A 17299-nucleotide genomic window follows, 5' to 3' on the forward strand; every position below is an offset into this window, starting at 1 on the left:
AGCAGGGGAAGAGACCTCTCCCAAGGAAGAAGCGGCAGAGACAACATATGATGAACTGACCTCAGCCCCCATTCCCATCCCCCTGTGCCGCTGGGGGGAGTAGGTAGAGGAGCTGGGAGTGAAGTTGAGCCCAGAAAGAAGGGAGGGGTGGGGGGGAAGGTTTTTAAGATCTAGCAGTTTTTCTCCTCTCCTTCTCTGATTTTGATTGATAATAAATTAATTTTTTTCAAGTTGAGTCTGTTTTGCCCATGATGGTAACTGATAAAATGGTCTCTCCCTGTCCTTATCTTGACTCACAAGCCTTTTGATTTACTTTGCTCTCCTCTGTCCGGTTAGAGTGGAGTGATAGAGCAGCTTTGGTGGGCCCCTGGCGTCCAGCCAGGGTCAAACCACTACACCCTATATGATGCTTTGTTCTTTTCCACATCTTGGAACTATCCTAACAACTGTGCAGCTTTGCTCAAAAGAGTAAAATCAGGAAAAAGAAGGCATCAATACAATCGTCAGGTCCCAAAATGCTATTAAGGTCAATAATTTGCTGTTTACCTACACTTGCTATTTTGGGGTTATGCCTCTTGGTGCCAGTAAATGCAGCTCTGCTGTTACTGATACCTATAAATCAAAGCTACACCAGGACGTGATCAGCCCTGTGTCCAAGGGAAGGCATGGATCAGCTCTCCTGCCTTTTACAAGAACAAAGCTATGATTTGGGATTTTCCTTCCTGCCTCTTTTTGTTCTTGTTGTTAAACTTTTGGTGAATTTCCCAGGGATCCAAGAAGCATTCATGCTCTTGGACAATTCTGGCTTCAATGAACTGCTCTTCTCAGGTCACTGATGTAACCTCCCAAAGCACTCCTAAACCTACTAAACATGACAGAATAATTTGTTTAAAGTGGCTTGTTTGAGCTACATCTCAAGAATAAACCAGTAAGCCAAACCTCTAGCCAGTATAACAAGGAATACTCAGCCTTCATCAGGGTTACAGGCCCCATCTTCTCTTTTTACATCCTAGAAGAAAAACAAGTCAATGCCAAGCGCCCCACAATCCCTTCCTCTGTCCCAAGGTCTTCAAGAGGGGCTCCACTAGTCCAGACTCATCTTCTACATCTTACACCTCTGCCAAAAAGTTATTGGGAATGTCTCCATGCCTCTTCCTCTCCAGCAGATCACCAGCCAACCTTTCTCTCTGCTCCAATCCAGTCATCCCAGTAGACTTAAGGCTGAATCACCAGTCTCCTTCCACACAATTCTTGGGCTCATTCCACTGCATCTGGAAGATGAACAATGCCTGGCAAACAGGTCCTTTAAAGGGACACTTTACCTTGTCACACTCAGAAGCAATTAAAATGTGTATCCCTAGAGGAGCGAGCTAGAATAGGCAAACATGTCTTTTCTCTGGGTACTGCAGTAGTATTTATGATCCCTGATCTTCCTTATACATGATTGACCCTGACAACTGACTCACACAGTCCAGCATGGACCAAAACCTCTTTGGTCCTTCTGTCTTCCACACAAAATACTTGTCAGCTTGAAACCTGTTGTTGTCATTTGATACATTTACAGAGTTCTGATTTGTTCCAACATTTACTGCTAACTGTGTCCATGGCCACGCACAGACTACAAGCCACAAGGCTGCCTTGCATTCACTGTCAGGTAAGTAGTAATGCCACCTCTGTTCTACAGCTAGAATTTGTCACTACACCCTCCCGCAGGTGTGAGATGATCTCCAACTACCGAGTTGGAAGAGGACAGGAACAGAGAATGACTCCTGCCTCTCTGTGGTGGAAAAGCAGAACTGCCACTGGTACCAGAGCTTTGCTAAGGGAGTCTACCTAAGCATTCAGAAAAACTAATAACATACAGAGCACTCTGTCCAGGAACACTTTTCTGAATATATTGCAGGAGCAGCAGTATACCTGGCTGTGTCCTGGTTTTCTGAACTGTGCCCTGGTTTTGGCTGGGATAGAGTTAATTTTCTTCCTAGTAGCTGGCATAGTGCTGTGTTTTGGATTTAGGTTGAGAAGAATGTTGATAACTCACTGATGTTCTAATTATTGCTAAGCAGAGCTTACATTGGTCAAGGACTTCTCAGCTTCCCATGCTCTGCGAGGTGCACAAGAAGCTGGCAGTGGGCACAGCCAGGACAGCTGACCCCAACTGGCCAAAGGGCTATTCCAGGGACTATGACATTATGCTCAGTATATAAACTGGGGGGGGGGGGGCAGCTGGCCTGGGGAGCAGCAATTGCTGCTCGGGGACAGGCTGGGCATCAGTCAGTAAGTAGGTGGTGAGCAATTGCATTGTGCATCACTTGTTTTGTATATTTTGTATATTCTCTTAACATAATTATTACTATTGTTATTATTATTAACTCTGCTGTTTTATTAATAAAACTGTCTTTATCTCAGCCCATGGGTTTTATTTTTTCCTGATTCTCTCCCTCATCCCACTGAGGGGTGGGGACTGAGCGAGTGGCTGTGTGCTGTTCAGCTGCCTGCCGGGTGAAGCCACAACACTGGTGTATTGCAAGTTAAAGAATTAGTAGTTTTCCCTGTAGGATATTCTTTTCACTCTTGAAATGCTATTTCAGTTGACACTTTAACAGGCATTTGGGATTAAGAAACTCCCAAGGCTGAGCAGAAAGCATCTTTATAGCTACTGGATTAATGACAGAAAAGCTACCAACTGCCTAATCTTCTTGGCAGACAATCTTCTCCAGTGTCCTTTGCACAAGTTGGTTTTAGGATCTGGCATTTCTTTTTTAAGCCATCTATAAATAATGTCACATTCAAAATCATCACACCTATCTCTAGAACTCAAAAAAGTCCTTCAACTACTGGCCAAACTGTAATTTCCTCTACAAGAAAGATAGCACAATAGTTGTTTTCATAACAAAAACACCTACATGACTGCCACAAAAATTAGTAACTCAACATGGCATATAAACCAAAATGGCTTTTTTCTTAGGCCTGAGTCCTCCAACCCATTTGGCAAACCCCCAAGACACAGTTAGAGGCGACAGGGTTTACCCAAGATGGTTTCAAGATTGTCTGTGCTGCATACTGTAAAAAAGTCTTGTTTCTCTGAAATAGTGTCTTTACATTTAAGAAGGCTACAAGAAACATGAAGAAAAGAAAGGGTAAGGAGATTTCCGAGTTGCCCATCAAGTTCCAGAGTGCAGCTTCATTAATCCTTCCTTGCACTTTTATGAGACACCCCAATAAGAAACATACCCAAGACTCGGCACAGTTTTATCAGTAAAACTATACTGGTAAATCCTCCTTATTTTGGAGGATTCATGCTTCTACAAAATGGCTAGACAGAATGGACCTCTTCATAAAAGATGGGGGAAAATCATTATTGGTCAAAAACCACCGCTGTATTAAGCATACCAAGCTTAATTCTCTCCCATTAATGCTAAGGCTGATTTACAGTCAGACACACAACTGTTTGTAAGAGCAAGACACTAAACCAGGTACCTAAGTAGATACACGCATGGATCAATTTTGTACATTTGACAGATAAACCCAGACTGCTGCGATGGGTACTTGTGCATTCTGACAGAAAAAGAGTGTCTGTACTGAGAATGAGGAGGCTTTTCTGGGCTTGTCTGAAGAGCATAAACACGTGCAATTATATCCCATTTAAGATAAGAAGCTTGGCCTCAAACATCCAGCTCCTTTAGTCGGTGATCATGCCTGTCAGTATCTGACTAGTCTGGATACCAAGAGAGGAGAGGACAATTAACCTGCACAGTTCAAAGAGTTCAAGGCTCCAAAGGACAACCAAAAGCTTACTTGAAGAAACTTTGCCAAAACAAGATCAGCCATAGAAATGGTACAGATCGTAATGACAGGTTTGCTCAGTACCACAAAGTACTGTGATTTATTTTTATAAACTTAAGACTAGATGCTGCAGGGTGTACTGCAAAAGACTAGGGCAGAAAGAGTGAGTGTACTCATTCTCTCGTCAGAAATGAGAAGAGTACTGCTGATCTGTGCAATACTCCCGGGTTTTCTGTGATCACCCATCACAGAGTCTTCAGTACCTGCAGTGACTCTGCTTCGGATGGGCTGAGGGCATGCTTTCTGAGGAGACAGGACTGCAAAACCAAAGCTTCCTACCCACCACTGTTTTTGCTGTAATGAGGAGATGTAATGCAAACACCACCTGGATGCTGGCAAGAGACGTGGACCCAACCTATTTTATTTCTCAGTAGACACTGGCACTGATCAAACTACCATTGAAACAGAACCTGTCAGTTGAGGGCCTAAAAGAGCTGTTCATGCTGTTGTGCACAGATCTGTGACATGCTCCTTCCCTACTCTAGTCTGAAAGAAACTGGACCCCACAAAGCGTGCATTTTCATTTGCACCTTTTGCTGTACAATGCATGGTGTTTGTTCTCTGTTTAACACAAACAGCAGTTATTTAAATACCAGAGTTTCTGCAAACACTGGTGCACCCCAGCCATTTGCTATCTGAGGGACTGGGCTGGTGCATACTTCCAGCAGCTTTATCTTCCAATGTCATGGCATGCCCAACAAAACATACCAGTATTTCTTCAAAACAGTGCAAGTTCCTGGATATTGATTAACTGCTTGATCCATTTTGACACAGGTATTACCCTTTATACCCTAAGGAATATTTTAAACTTTTAACTTAGCTTAACCTTAAGTGAAGGTAACAAGGGAACTGTGAGCAACCTGCAATAGTGAAGCAAGGCTCCCCCACAGCCAGATTTCTATCAGGAGAATCAAATATGAACACACAGACCTGAAGCTAGGGTAAACCTTCAGCTCAAGGCATGCGAGCTGAGCAACAATATTCTACCATATAGCTGCACATGGAGCTAGTTACATGCCTGACGATACCTCACTAATCATACTAATTTGACAACATTATAATCTCAATGGTTATTTGGCATGGACCAGGAAAAACACGGGATCCACATCCACTTTCTCCCTGACACCATCCCCTAGGAGAGCTTTTTTTTTTTTTATATGAAATGCATGAAGGGATTTGTTTGAACAGAAATGAGAATAAAGTTTTACAATTCCTTTGTCTTTCAAGAACAAGTATGCACCTAACTACCTTTTGCTCTTTTGATCATCTTCCACCCATGGTACTTTCTAGCATACACTCTACCCTACTAGCTCCAAATTTAAAACCATAATGCTCTTTTGTGACAATAGTATCTCCTCATCCAGGACAAATGAGAGGCAGAAAATTTTAATTTGAAAACACAGTGGGTTTGATTCACCAGAATTCTGTACAAGATTGACACCAGCATAGAACAGGAACAACAACAGGGAGTTTTGTTCTAACACATCACAAATTTCAGCATGGAACAGAAGAAACTACTCTGGAAGCTATTCTCCTTCCTTCCCCAAATACCTGTTTCACAGACAAATTTCTGCTGCAGACTGCCAGGACTTGAATGTGTAGCCCCCTACTGACTGTAGCCGTAGTGAATGAGAGAATGGCAGGCATTTTAAATAATAATTAGATTTTTTTTCTCCTGCAAAAAGGGATGAGTTGACTCCCCTCCTCTGGGTTTACAAGAATATCTCTAATTTAAATCTCCCAGGGATCAGCATAGCTTAAAATAAAACCTTTAATTATTTGCCTTTTACACTAAGGACTTAATAAAAAAATATCTTATGTATTACATCATCCCAATGCACAATTAAGAGGGCCATATATCACTTACGTCTCTTTTTAATCATCATTCAAAAGAAGGTTTATCTTTGTCCTTAATTCTCTCTCAAAAAACAGACAGGGAAACTACACACATTTTAAGTAAGATATGACCTTTCAGAAGGCGTTTTAAAAAGCAAATACCTGCAGGCATACCAATTCCTAGATTTGACGCAATAGTATTCAAACTTATGAGACACTACCTGTTTGTCCTTTTAAGTTTCTCAGGAGCTCATGCCTGGAAAACTGATATGTAGAGAGTTCACATAAATTATTCACTGCCACAAACAGATCTCCATTTGCCCTGTCAGTAGTTTCCTGGTACTTTTATCAAAATGAGACACCTCCACCAACATTCTCCAACCTTCTTGTCTAAACTAACTTGTGCGCTGTTTCCCAAGTTTCTTTGACCACAGAAATAAATGCTGCTCAGTAGGATGTCTAATGAGAAAAGACTCATAAACACCTTTACAAAACACTGTTAGCAGAGGCTTCCATTGTATGGAGGAGCAGCAGCAGAATAGGGTAAGGTAGCAAACAGGAGAATCTCAGTTCTAACAGAGGCAGTCAGAATGCAGATACTTGGTCCTTCTCTTGTTTTTTTTGATGGACATTTACATACGCAATACGTAAGAGCCAACACAAGTTGTAAAATCCTTCTCAGACACCAGAGAAGAGGAGGAAAGGACAAGTTCGTACGCTGGTACTTGCCTGGTCCTTTTTGCAGCGGGTGAAGAGATGCAAAAACAAACAACAAAAAAAACCCCCTACTGCTGGTGTGGTTATCATGGTAGTACTCTTTAAAATGTTAAGATCAGTCTCAGGTTCTTCTTTATTTGCATTCTGGTTTTATAGTTTCTAAAGCCCTGACTGACAGCTACAATCTAGTAATTAACCTTATCTTTGTCAGTCTGACTCCATCATTTTTATCCACGTCAGAAGACAAAGTGGTGTAAGACTCACAGTACAACTTTCAGAGCTGGAACATCTTCCATACATGCTCGGGCCTTGCTCCACATTCGTTCTAGTACCCAGACTGTGATCATGCAGTCACCTCACCCTTATGCAGGCTACGTAACCAAAACGCTGTCAGTAGAGTGAAACCCTTGCCCTGATTCCACAATAAAGAAACAAGTGTGAGTTACATCAGGTTGCAGCAAGAGGTATGTTGCAAGAAGACGGACAATATCTGACCTAGTATAATGGCCTAGGGAAAAAAAAAATCATTGCCAAAACTATCTGAACTGGCATAGCAAGTTTATGCCAGATCTGCACTTGCATGTGGGAGAAGCATTTCTAATCTGGTATCACAAGCACTGAAGATCTAGTGTATCATCAGACAGTGGCCTAAGGAACACTGCATTCAGGAGAAATGTACTCACCTCTTCAACTCAGCAATGAGCAAAGCTGTGCAGGGAACACCCAGAGTCATTAATGAGATGTTGTTGATGGCAGGCTTAATGAAGGCAAGGCAGGTAGTAACTCCAGACAGGACACCCACAGCAGCTTTAAATCGGCTCCTGAATAGGGTTTTTCAGGGAAAAAAAACTGCTTTTGATTCAAAACTTTTAATTACTAAAACCAGAAATCTTAAAATAATTTTAAAAATGTAACAAAGTTTAGGTTTCTCTTGGTGTGTTCAGGAGGTGAAATGACAATGTGGATAAACTGGATGTGGATCTCGCACAGATTTACATGTGCATGCAGAGTTAATCTATACATAAATCTTTGCTGGACTGTGGTCTTCTGAAGCAGCCGTGTGTACGTATAGATACGCATGCGCACACACATACTAAACACTGGTTTCAAAATCCGAAGACCACACTCCGATCTTCCTCCTCCCACAATAAGTCAGGAACAAGTCCATCTCTGCACACAGCAATCCTCAAAGCAGTGTTGTGTCATCATTCTTCATGCTTTTAACATGGACTTTTTAGGATATTTTGTTACCATTAATGCCCCAGCTGTCATGTTACAGTCCATTTTATTTTATTTTCCTTTACCTCTCTTAAGCCTTAAAGATACTGAAAACTACAGAGTAAGTAAGAACATTTCTTTTAACCAAATTCAACAGTAGGTGAGGGATTTCCACACATATTTTTAGCATAAATGAAATCACAATTGGGCCCTATATAGACAGCCTGCCAACTTTTAAATTAAATATATGTTAACTGTTGTTTAAACTTCAAGTCTGGAATTTAAACAATCCATATCCAGTCTGTGACAGGACTATGGCAGGCAGAGGCTCATCACCCTGCCCTTCAACTACCGGCCCATAGCTTTATAAAACTAGCTCATATCCAAGGATGGCTCTTCTGCTCTTAGTTCTATGTCTGAAGTAGGGTCTCGGTATACTTGTGCAGCACCATTCCCTGGCTGCAAGTATCATCACCTTCACCTAGCTCATTCCATCTGCCTTTTGCTTTAAAGTTTTTCTTTCTGGTGGAAGACAACAAGTTACTTCAGTAGGAAGTTCTGATCTGACGTGAATGCTTTAATGACTAAAACTACCACAAATTGATCATGGTAGATAATAACGTTTGCAGCACTGAAAATTCAGAGTGTGATGAGGATGAATAAAGTGAAGATCACAGCAGTGAGCACAGAATAGATACAATATTAGAGGATTAGCTAGGCAAAGCAAAAAACCCAAAAATACAGAATCATAGAATGTTTTGGGTTGGAAGGGACCCCTAGAGGTCATCTAGTCCACCCCCCCTGCAGGGAGCAGGGACACCGCTAACTAGATCAGGTTGCTCAGAGCCCCGTCCAACCTGGTCTTGAATGTTTCCAGGGATGGGGCCTCCACCACCTCTGTGGGAAACCCATTCCAGTATTTCACCACCATCATTGTAAAAAATGTCTTCCATGTATCTAGTCTAAATCTACCCTGTTTTAGTTTAAAACCATTACCCCTCGTCCTGTCACAGCAGGTCTTGCTAAAAAGATTGTCTCCAATATAAACCAAACCTGTTCTGGGTTAGGGTTTGTAGTCCAGAATATCTTTATACTGTGCCCTTCAGAAAGGAATCAAGACCTTAATACAAAACTGCCTTGACAGATTCTCAGGAAAAAAGTGTTCTGAGAAATTTACGATAGGGGACATCCTTCACCTCATCTCAGTATTATTATGAATCAGTTATAATGTGGGAGATTATTATTTAGAGTTTTAACACCAAGTTCAATAGAAACAGGATTTTACCCAAAAAGGGTTACTATTCCTTTTAGAAAGGATACAGTTTAACCTGTTGGCCCATACTATGAACCTACCCAGCACACTATGAGAAGATAGTGAGAGATGACATACAACAATACCCTTCTGAGGAATAATTTACATGCAGTCACAGAAATTCTTTAAGACTCTGAACTCTTCTTCACTTGAACTAAATGTCTAAAAGTCATGTCAACAACCAAAACACCTCAGTAACACCTGCTTGCTTGTTAAGTTGATGGTGTCCTGTAATAGCACTGTGTTGCAATATGCAAAAGTACTAAATTCACACCAACATGACAAAGCTATTAGGCTGTGTAGACTGTACACAGTAATTCAAGATACACTTTTCTCAGTACAAGCTACTTTAAGGCACCAACCCTCTCTCCCCTCCCCACCACCCACCCAGCAACTTCTAACGAGGCACATGTTCAGGAAAAAAAAATACAACCCCCTGCAGACAGTAACAGTGTAAGGCGGCAAGAGGCAGCAGCCTTAGCAGTCTTCAAAGAGAAGAACATTGGTGCTGCAATTCAAACCTCTCCATTACCTCAACTTCTGTACTGCATAAGAGAGCAATACGTGCAAAGATGATAGCGCTTTTTTTTACGGGGGAGACAAACTACAACCAGATTCTTTAAACTGGCTACAATGCACTTTTTTTAATCCTGCAAGAAAAAAAAAAAATCACAACAATAGGCTTCTAAGCACTAAACCTTTGAAAACTTAAACACCGTCCTTAACCACTGCCTTAAAAATTCAGATGAAAATTCAGCTGACTTCCATAGGTCCACTTGTATGTACACTTTAGGATATAAAAAAGGAAGAGGGAGAGGGACTCTCTCACTTTAGCTGCAACTTACATAAACTCATGTAAAGGTTTCCCTAGAATCAACAGGAACAGGCACTTCTAGAGGCAAGTCATCTCATCCCAAAATCAAAAGTTACAGGGTGTAAACCCCACCATCAGCAACTGCAGACTCAGGAATTCTGAACAAAATTGGCTGAGATAGAAGCAATGGGGTAAGAATGGAATGAGAAAAGATAGCAGTGGCAGTGGTAAGGTTGGATGATAACTCAGTGCCATTACATGCAGGTTTAGGTTGTTAGTGTAAGAAGTTTCAGGAAACATAAAAGTGAACATGTTTGACTGTATGATTACCTGTCATTCCGAAAAACTCTGGGCAGGTATCTCCTAGGGAACCACATGGCAAGAGCACACATCAGGACCCAGAGAATAGCCAGCTCATCCAGCATCTGACCCAGGAAACTGAGGGTGGCGTGAAAGTAAACAGATCCAATTCCTGGAAGAATCAATCAAAAGGCAGCATGAACAGCTGCAGTACTGTATAGACCGAAACACACTGCTCATGTTCAGAGCAAATGGTGGATACCATTTGGTCTAGGCAAGGTTAAAAAAAAAAAAAAAAAAAAAAAAAAAAAGAAAATTGGAAAACAAAGGCCAGCTTTCCTAAGGCGGCAATCCAAATCATCAGCACCTCATTAATTACGAAGCAAACACATTACAAAAGCAGCAGCTAAAGATGCCAGCTTCTACTAGAAAAGTAGATGTATGTGAAAAAACCATCAGGTGGTAAAGTTAAATGCAAAACCAATTAAGAAATAAAACCCAAATGCCGCTTCTGAATTTTCTCAATAGCACAAGAATGGGTAACACAAAGATGAAAAGCAGCATCTGATGACTACCCCATGATACAGGTTCACAGGTGGAAAGTGTCACACTGCCCCACAGAGGTGGAAAGTGTCACACTGCCCCACAGAGGTGGAAAGTGTCACACTGCCCCACAGGGCTCTGATTACCCCTTTAGAAGTTCCCAGTGCCTCCAGGAATGCAAAATCTTTAGAATCTCACACCTACAAAATATCTAAGCCTTTGGGCATTCTCAGTACAATGTAAAACCTGTTACCCTCTTCAGTTGTGCTGGGCACTTTCAGCTCTCATTTAAGCAACAAGGACAGAGGAAGAAGGGTCAGCACTGCTGTAGAGCAAGCCCAGACAAAAATGAAAGAAGTGATGCAAAGGAAGGATAGGAAGGCAACAAAACTAAGGCCAAAGTTCCCACCAATCTCAAATTGCAAAAGGCATTTTCCTTTCAGAAACAAGACTGCTTCAGCCTCAAGCAAACACAAGCAAACTCCTCTGCAGATGTCAGGATTGCTTTGTTTTGCAGAACAATCAAGCACAAGCAGGAAAAATGGCTTTCCTCTCTCACTTCATGCATGAGCAGGCAAACAGAGACTAGTCAACTTACCAACCACAACTAGCAGAGTCCATATTAAATATATTCCACTGTTGAAGCAGGTTGCATACTGACGGAACAAGCACATACATATGGGTGGTAAAACAAAAAACAAGATGTTGCTTATCTAGGGAAAAAAAAACCAAACAGTATTACAAGGACAGAAAATAAACAAACTTTAAATATTCATGGGCTACCAAAGACATCAATAAAAACATTGTGTCATCCAGCGAAGCCCCAGCTCAACAAATTACGGCCCTCAGTTTCTGAACAAGCTGAGCTATTTTAGCAAAGCATCAACTTGTTCTGCTTAACATTATTAAACTAATAACAGCATAAGAACTTCAAGCAACATAAAATGTGGCTAGTCACATCTTTAAATTACCTTTCAAGTCTATTGCCAGAGGAATTTTATTGAGAGCCTACAGATGCCAAATACTGTTGCAATTCAGGAAGCCTACAAAAGCAAGCAGCTGAGGAACAGGACGTCCTGGCAAGTGACCTGTCCTCTCAATAGCTGTCAAGCCTAGCATGGAAAAGCACTGGAAGTACTGGCGCTAGACAGGGCTAGTCTAGCTTTGCGGAAGTCAAGCTACTTGTCTGGAAGGGCGGAAATACAAAGCTAAGCTAAAAGAGTTAGAACCATTTTTGTGCAGGGTAAGGAGAGCCTGAAGCTGAAATCCTTTTAGACTTCAATTTTTCTCTCGCTTCTCCATTACAGGAACAACTGAATAGGGTTGAAAACTAGCTATAGGAAGGTGAAAAGGCCGGTAATTCAGACCATTGCTAGCTGTTTTTAATTTAATATGTAAGAGTTGAACAAAGACATATTTTCTCTTGCTTACCAACAATCCAAAGCATGATTCTCCAGTTAAAGACTTGAAAACTCTTTACTGGCAATTAGCAGGAGCCGTCACTGTAGTGATCACTTGGTTCTCCCCAGAAAAAGCTGCCAGTACTGAGGGCCAACCACGGCACTGTAACTGAGCTGTTTCGGAAAGACTCTACTGCTGCTTCACAACAGGACAGGGAACAGGATGAGTTCCCCAACCTCAGCTTTCTCATGTTCCCCTGACTAGGCCAAGAACAAGAGAACATCATCCCCAGCAGCATTCCCCTAAAGTGGACACATAAAATAACTCTGGCACAAGAGCACTTCCTTGGGACGGATCCCCTCTTTGCAGAGACTTAAAAACTTTTACTGATAGTAATGAAAATATAGTGGAGAAAGGATTCAAGAACAACATACAGAGAAGGGATTTGTTTGCTCAGCTACTGTTGTTCACCACCCAACATGGTCTAAGAACAGACCTTATGATGATTGAAATGGACACATCTCATTTCACATTTGCAAAGCTCATCAAAACACACTCCTAGGCTGGCACTCAAAATGACAATAATCACAGAAGCAGTTTCTCAGCACGATCCACTTCATGCCTGACGCCCTCCCTCACGCTAAAGATACAACCTCACAGACAATCTGCGTTTCCTTCCAAAGTCTCGTCTTTTAGATTTCATTAAAATCCTTAGAAAAAGCCATCACCCATGCAGTCTATAGCTGCAAATACTATGCAAATCTCTGCCACAGCACCCTGGAAACAGCACACAGCCCAAGCAAAGACTTGCTAATGCAGAGGGCTCCTCGCAGTCATGCCACAAACACTGACCAGTCATGCCGGGAAAGGTGCCAGAGAGCCACCTCCCACTGGACTGCCTTTTCTGAAACGATGCAAGGGTTGAGTCCTTTTGCTAATCACCAGCTCCTATGGTGTGTTTGGCTATGTAGGAGGCCAGCCTCATAAAGCAGATGTGAAAAACCTGTGGGGGCACCAACTGATGAACAGTGCCATAGACCAAGCACCTCTTCGGCAGGAATAAAATGATTCTTCTTAGGGAAGCCCTTCACCCCACCAAGGTGGCAAATTCAGCCTTTGTCACTCACAAATCAAGATGGTGGAAGGTTAACAACGGCAATGTCAGAGCGCAGGATACTGCACAGCCCTGGGGAGGCAAGGTAAAGGCCAAAGAGTTATTTATAAAGTAGTATCCTGCTTTAGCAGATTTTAAGAGGCAGATCGATTTGCCCAATCCATGTAAAACAACTTACACATTCAACCAAACAGGGTCACTTGAGCATCTTCCATGCATAAAAAACCCCCCAGCTCCATGCAGCAGAGAACTTTAGCAACACTGGGAATGTAGCCACAGACCAGGATCCCAGCGCATGATGTGTTGACACAAGCACAGGCTGGGAGGGCTCCCCTTGCCCCAAAACAGGTAGGAAAAGCATACACGGTGATTGGTAGCAGGGATGATGGAATATGAACAAGTCCTGTAGGGAGTGCTCTACACGTTTTAGGCTTCAGCCATAGTTAGGCCAAAGAGAGGTGTCAAGTGGAAAAAAAATAGATGGTTATAAACAAAAGTGGTGTGGAAGAAAACCTTTCCACCTCTACAGCTAGAGCTGACCAACTCAGAAAATCAGACCAGGTAATCACAGCCTATAAAAAATTGGCTAGAACATCCTTATTCTGCCTAGGAACAAGATGAGAAAGGAAACACATCTACCTACCATACCTGTAGCAATGCAGATTTACGCTAGTGATTAGACAACAAGGGAGGAGTTCTGCCCTACAGTAGTGCTCTTCTGGTACTGAACTCCTGTTCATGCTAAGGTCCTGCCTGCAAATGCAAGAAAACCCTTGCAACCTGGAGCTTGGCCATGACTTGTGCTCTTTGCAATGGCCACCAGGAGGATTTCCTAACACCTTAAAAATTGAAATAATTTTAGTACTGAAATACTTTTCTATTAAGTTCACAAAAAATGTGATCATCACGTATCTCTTTCATGCAATAGCTTAGCTCTATTTCTCATAGCCCATACATATTTTCCACGATTTTTATTAAAAACGGGGCTCTGGAACGTTTTCTGAAACACGTTGTTTAAGTTCTCCCAGTTTCAAGTTCAGCGTCAACTGTTCAACGCTGGAACTGACTTGATGGTTTTCATTCTCTGGTATCAGCCTGGCTCCCTGCAAGGACCACACCTTTAGATACACAGCAACTATCAACACCACCCTTTCCAAACAAGTGAGGCACCTATGTATGTCACACGTGCAATTTTTTACATAATACACAATTGGCCTGCATGGTTTAATAATGTTCAGTTCAAATGCTGATACAGTTAACATTAGTGCAAAAATTAGTAACAGGAATACAGAGAATTTCCTTTGGGATCTGCAAAAGGCAGCAATTAAAAGTAACAGTTCTGGAAAAAAAGGTAAGTGGCCCATCAGTATCAGTCCATCCTCCGGCTTCATACAATTCTGGACCTTCAGTTTTAATTTCTGACTACTTAATTGTATTAAAAGGAATATAGAACATGGGCCACAGAGGGAATGCCAGAGGCTTGCTCAGATCACAACCGCATAATTTCACCCACATCTGGCCACAGTCCTGACACAGGGTGCTTCCTGCAGTCCTACCAAAGCTCAAGTATTCTATACTATCTGGTACGTCTCCCAGACAGCAGCTGTAGCGTTCAGCCACCAGGGCAACACTTACTGCGCTACCTCTTTGTCAGGAGAAAGCAAAGTTCAGAGGGTTTGTATCTTCTATATCCTGATCCGTAAGCGTGCCACTAGCATACACTAGCATAAACCACTTGCAATTCCCTCTATAAATGGAGATTTGGCAAGAAATATGTATTATATGCACAACTGAATGCAACATACCGAACTGCAAAGTACTGACTCTACTAGCAACAGAAAAAAAAAATAGCACTGTTTTCAAACACAAACAGCTTTTTTTTTTTTGTAAATACCTCTGCACAGGGTAAATTTCGATCACCTGGAGGCATTTGTGTATGTTCTGGAGTAGGGTACACTGCATCAGGACACATTATTCATTTCAGGGGGAAAAAAAAAACCAAAACCCAAACCAAAGAAAAAGCTAGTTTTTCTATAACTATTCTTTCAATTTGAGTTATAAAGTGTCTCATGGCCTTTTTACTGAGAGAGTGCAAGACCTGAACACAAAATCACATCAGTCTAGCTCATGTACATTTCGAAAAATTAAGTCTGATCAGTTTGTAGCAAACCTCTGAACACATATTGTCTTGATTATTTAATCCTGTTGAGCATTTCGGTTTGCTTTTTTAACTAAATCAAGTTAAATTTATGCATAAGAGATTAAGATGGGAGTCCCACCAGAATATATTTTTTAAAAATACGTTTCAGATAAGCTGTTCCAGTTTTGTGCTTACATGAACATTGCGTGAGACCTCAGCTGCAACTCTGACCTCAGCCGTAACAGTTTGAAGTGCAGATTAGCAAGGTTTTAATCTACAGCTTAAAGTCCCAGATGACAGATTCAGGTCTGCTGAAGAGTCCTTCCTGACACTTCAAGAGTGTTTGAGTCGGAGTCAGAGCTGAACCATCTTAGAAGGAACAAAATTTAGACTCCACTTAAGGTTCCCGTTAGAGTAGGGCCAAAGTTTCTCAACTGTCCTGTGAGCATCTGACTTTTTGGGGATACAGTCGCACAACCCCATCAATCTACTGCAAGTCAGTGTCTTAATTTTCAGAAGTTGCTGACACAGAAGCCAAACCCTTACAGTGACTTGTTACTACTGGAGAAAGGGTAAACATGACTACCCTCGACATGGCCTCTTTTTTCCTCGCCTTTCGGTGTACAGCCCAACAATTTGTACACAGTGGCTGTAACACAGAGGGCTTCGGGGCAAACTTTTTGCTGTGTTTTCTCGTTAATCTGTCTGGAACCTCAGTTACTCATACGGACATACCTGCAGCTCCTAGCATTGTGCAAGCTCCCATACCACTGCTGATCAGCTCGGTACAGTCAGAACGATACCCATGCCCCTGCACAGCTGGCTCCAAAACACACTTGCTGCCTTCAAGAAACTTGTTCACCCTGACCTTTTCCTCCCTTTGTTTTTGGCTCTTGCGCAGTGACATCACACACAAAGCAAGCAGACAGCTTCCCCCACACGCCCTCAAAGCTCTCCAAGGGCACAGACCAGCCACCACCCAGGAGACTTTGGCAGCAAACTACAAGAAAAAACAACAGGTTAGCAATGTACACTGCACCATGGAATTACTTGCTCTATGTGTGAGGCACCCCCCATGATACACACCCCAGTGAGTGAAGCCAGACACTCAAGCCTTTCTTCCACTGGATGTCAGCAGTCAAAGAAAAGCAGTTTGAAAGGGAAAGACAGCGCAGACAAGGATGGAATTTGGGAGAAAAAACCCTAGAAGACCATTTTAAAGTACAAAAGAGGCAAAGCAGAACCCCCAGCTCCTCAGTCATGCACATACCACCCACTATAGAACAGAAAAAAGATAGGGCATTTGCAGGGTTCGCTCCCTGGACATGTGTATTTCATGGAAAGGCAAACTACCAGAAAGCCCGATGCATTATCTCACACTGGTGGATCTATTTATCACTGCAATTCTTCACATCAACAGGATGTAAAGAGCATTACTTCCCTTCTTAAGATGCGTGGTACAGGGCAGTCTGGCTCAGTTCCTGGGGCTGTGTTTTCAGAAGTTCCCTCCAGCAGCTGAGAAGTATTGGGATGGCGTGAGAAGACTTAGGGGTGAATTACGGCTTAGTGGAAGGAAACAATAATTACATTAGCCCTCTTCCTTGTCCTTCCTTTTGTTAGGTCCTTTCTTAAACAGCTCTTCTCCCAAAAGTACATTGCTGACTTCATCCTGCAATCTCAAGACAACTTGTTCTGGAAAGCTTTGCCTTCTTGGAGCCAAACCTACCTGGGTGAAACCCAGTTTTGCTTCCAAACACCAAGGTGTTTTTTTTTTTTCCTTGATCCATCACTGCCTTGCACGCCGTCCTGCAGCTGACACCTGTGCACACGGGTACCGGATGCAGGCAACGCAGCACCAAAAGTTCAGCGTTCGGCCGGTGCAAGGCTCGACACGGACGAGGAGGGGGCCTGCTGCACACTATTCACCCACGAGCTTGGCGTGAGCCCTCTCTAAACCTCCCGGTCTTACACCGAGAACACCAAACCGCTCGCTCTTCTTTAATTTCAGGCGCACCGGCGACTGGAGAAGTAGGCAGCGACGGGAGGGCGTTCTACAAC

The 17299-nt window shown here is 42.5% G+C and overlaps 2 protein-coding genes across 7 annotated transcripts in view; one reads left to right on the plus strand and one right to left on the minus strand.

Annotated features, from left to right (window-relative positions):
- The window catches only part of ACER2 (alkaline ceramidase 2), a 23052-nt gene extending 5768 nt beyond the window's left edge, over positions 1 to 17284 (minus strand). The window contains exons 1-4 of one of the 6 annotated variants that reach the window (XM_035895586.1): positions 16968 to 17284; positions 11185 to 11299; positions 10074 to 10215; positions 7083 to 7220 (exon numbers count right to left, since the gene is read on the minus strand). In XM_035895586.1, the coding sequence (XP_035751479.1) occupies positions 7083 to 7220; positions 10074 to 10215; positions 11185 to 11260 (356 nt within the window). In that variant the 5' untranslated portion in view covers positions 11261 to 11299; positions 16968 to 17284. The other 5 variants (XM_035895585.1, XM_035895583.1, XM_035895587.1 and 2 more) reach the window with 5 other exon arrangements.
- The window catches only part of RPS6 (ribosomal protein S6), a 10368-nt gene continuing 6214 nt past the window's right edge, over positions 13146 to 17299 (plus strand). Inside the window, exons 1-2 of the mRNA XM_009640040.2 lie at positions 13146 to 13186; positions 16143 to 16260. Of these exons, the coding sequence (XP_009638335.1) occupies positions 13146 to 13186; positions 16143 to 16260 (159 nt within the window). The remainder of the gene's footprint in view (positions 13187 to 16142; positions 16261 to 17299) is intronic.

Source organism: Egretta garzetta, unplaced genomic scaffold, assembly GCF_000687185.1.
Source record: "Egretta garzetta isolate BGI_Z169 unplaced genomic scaffold, ASM68718v1 scaffold175, whole genome shotgun sequence".
NCBI classification, from domain to species: domain Eukaryota; kingdom Metazoa; phylum Chordata; class Aves; order Pelecaniformes; family Ardeidae; genus Egretta; species Egretta garzetta.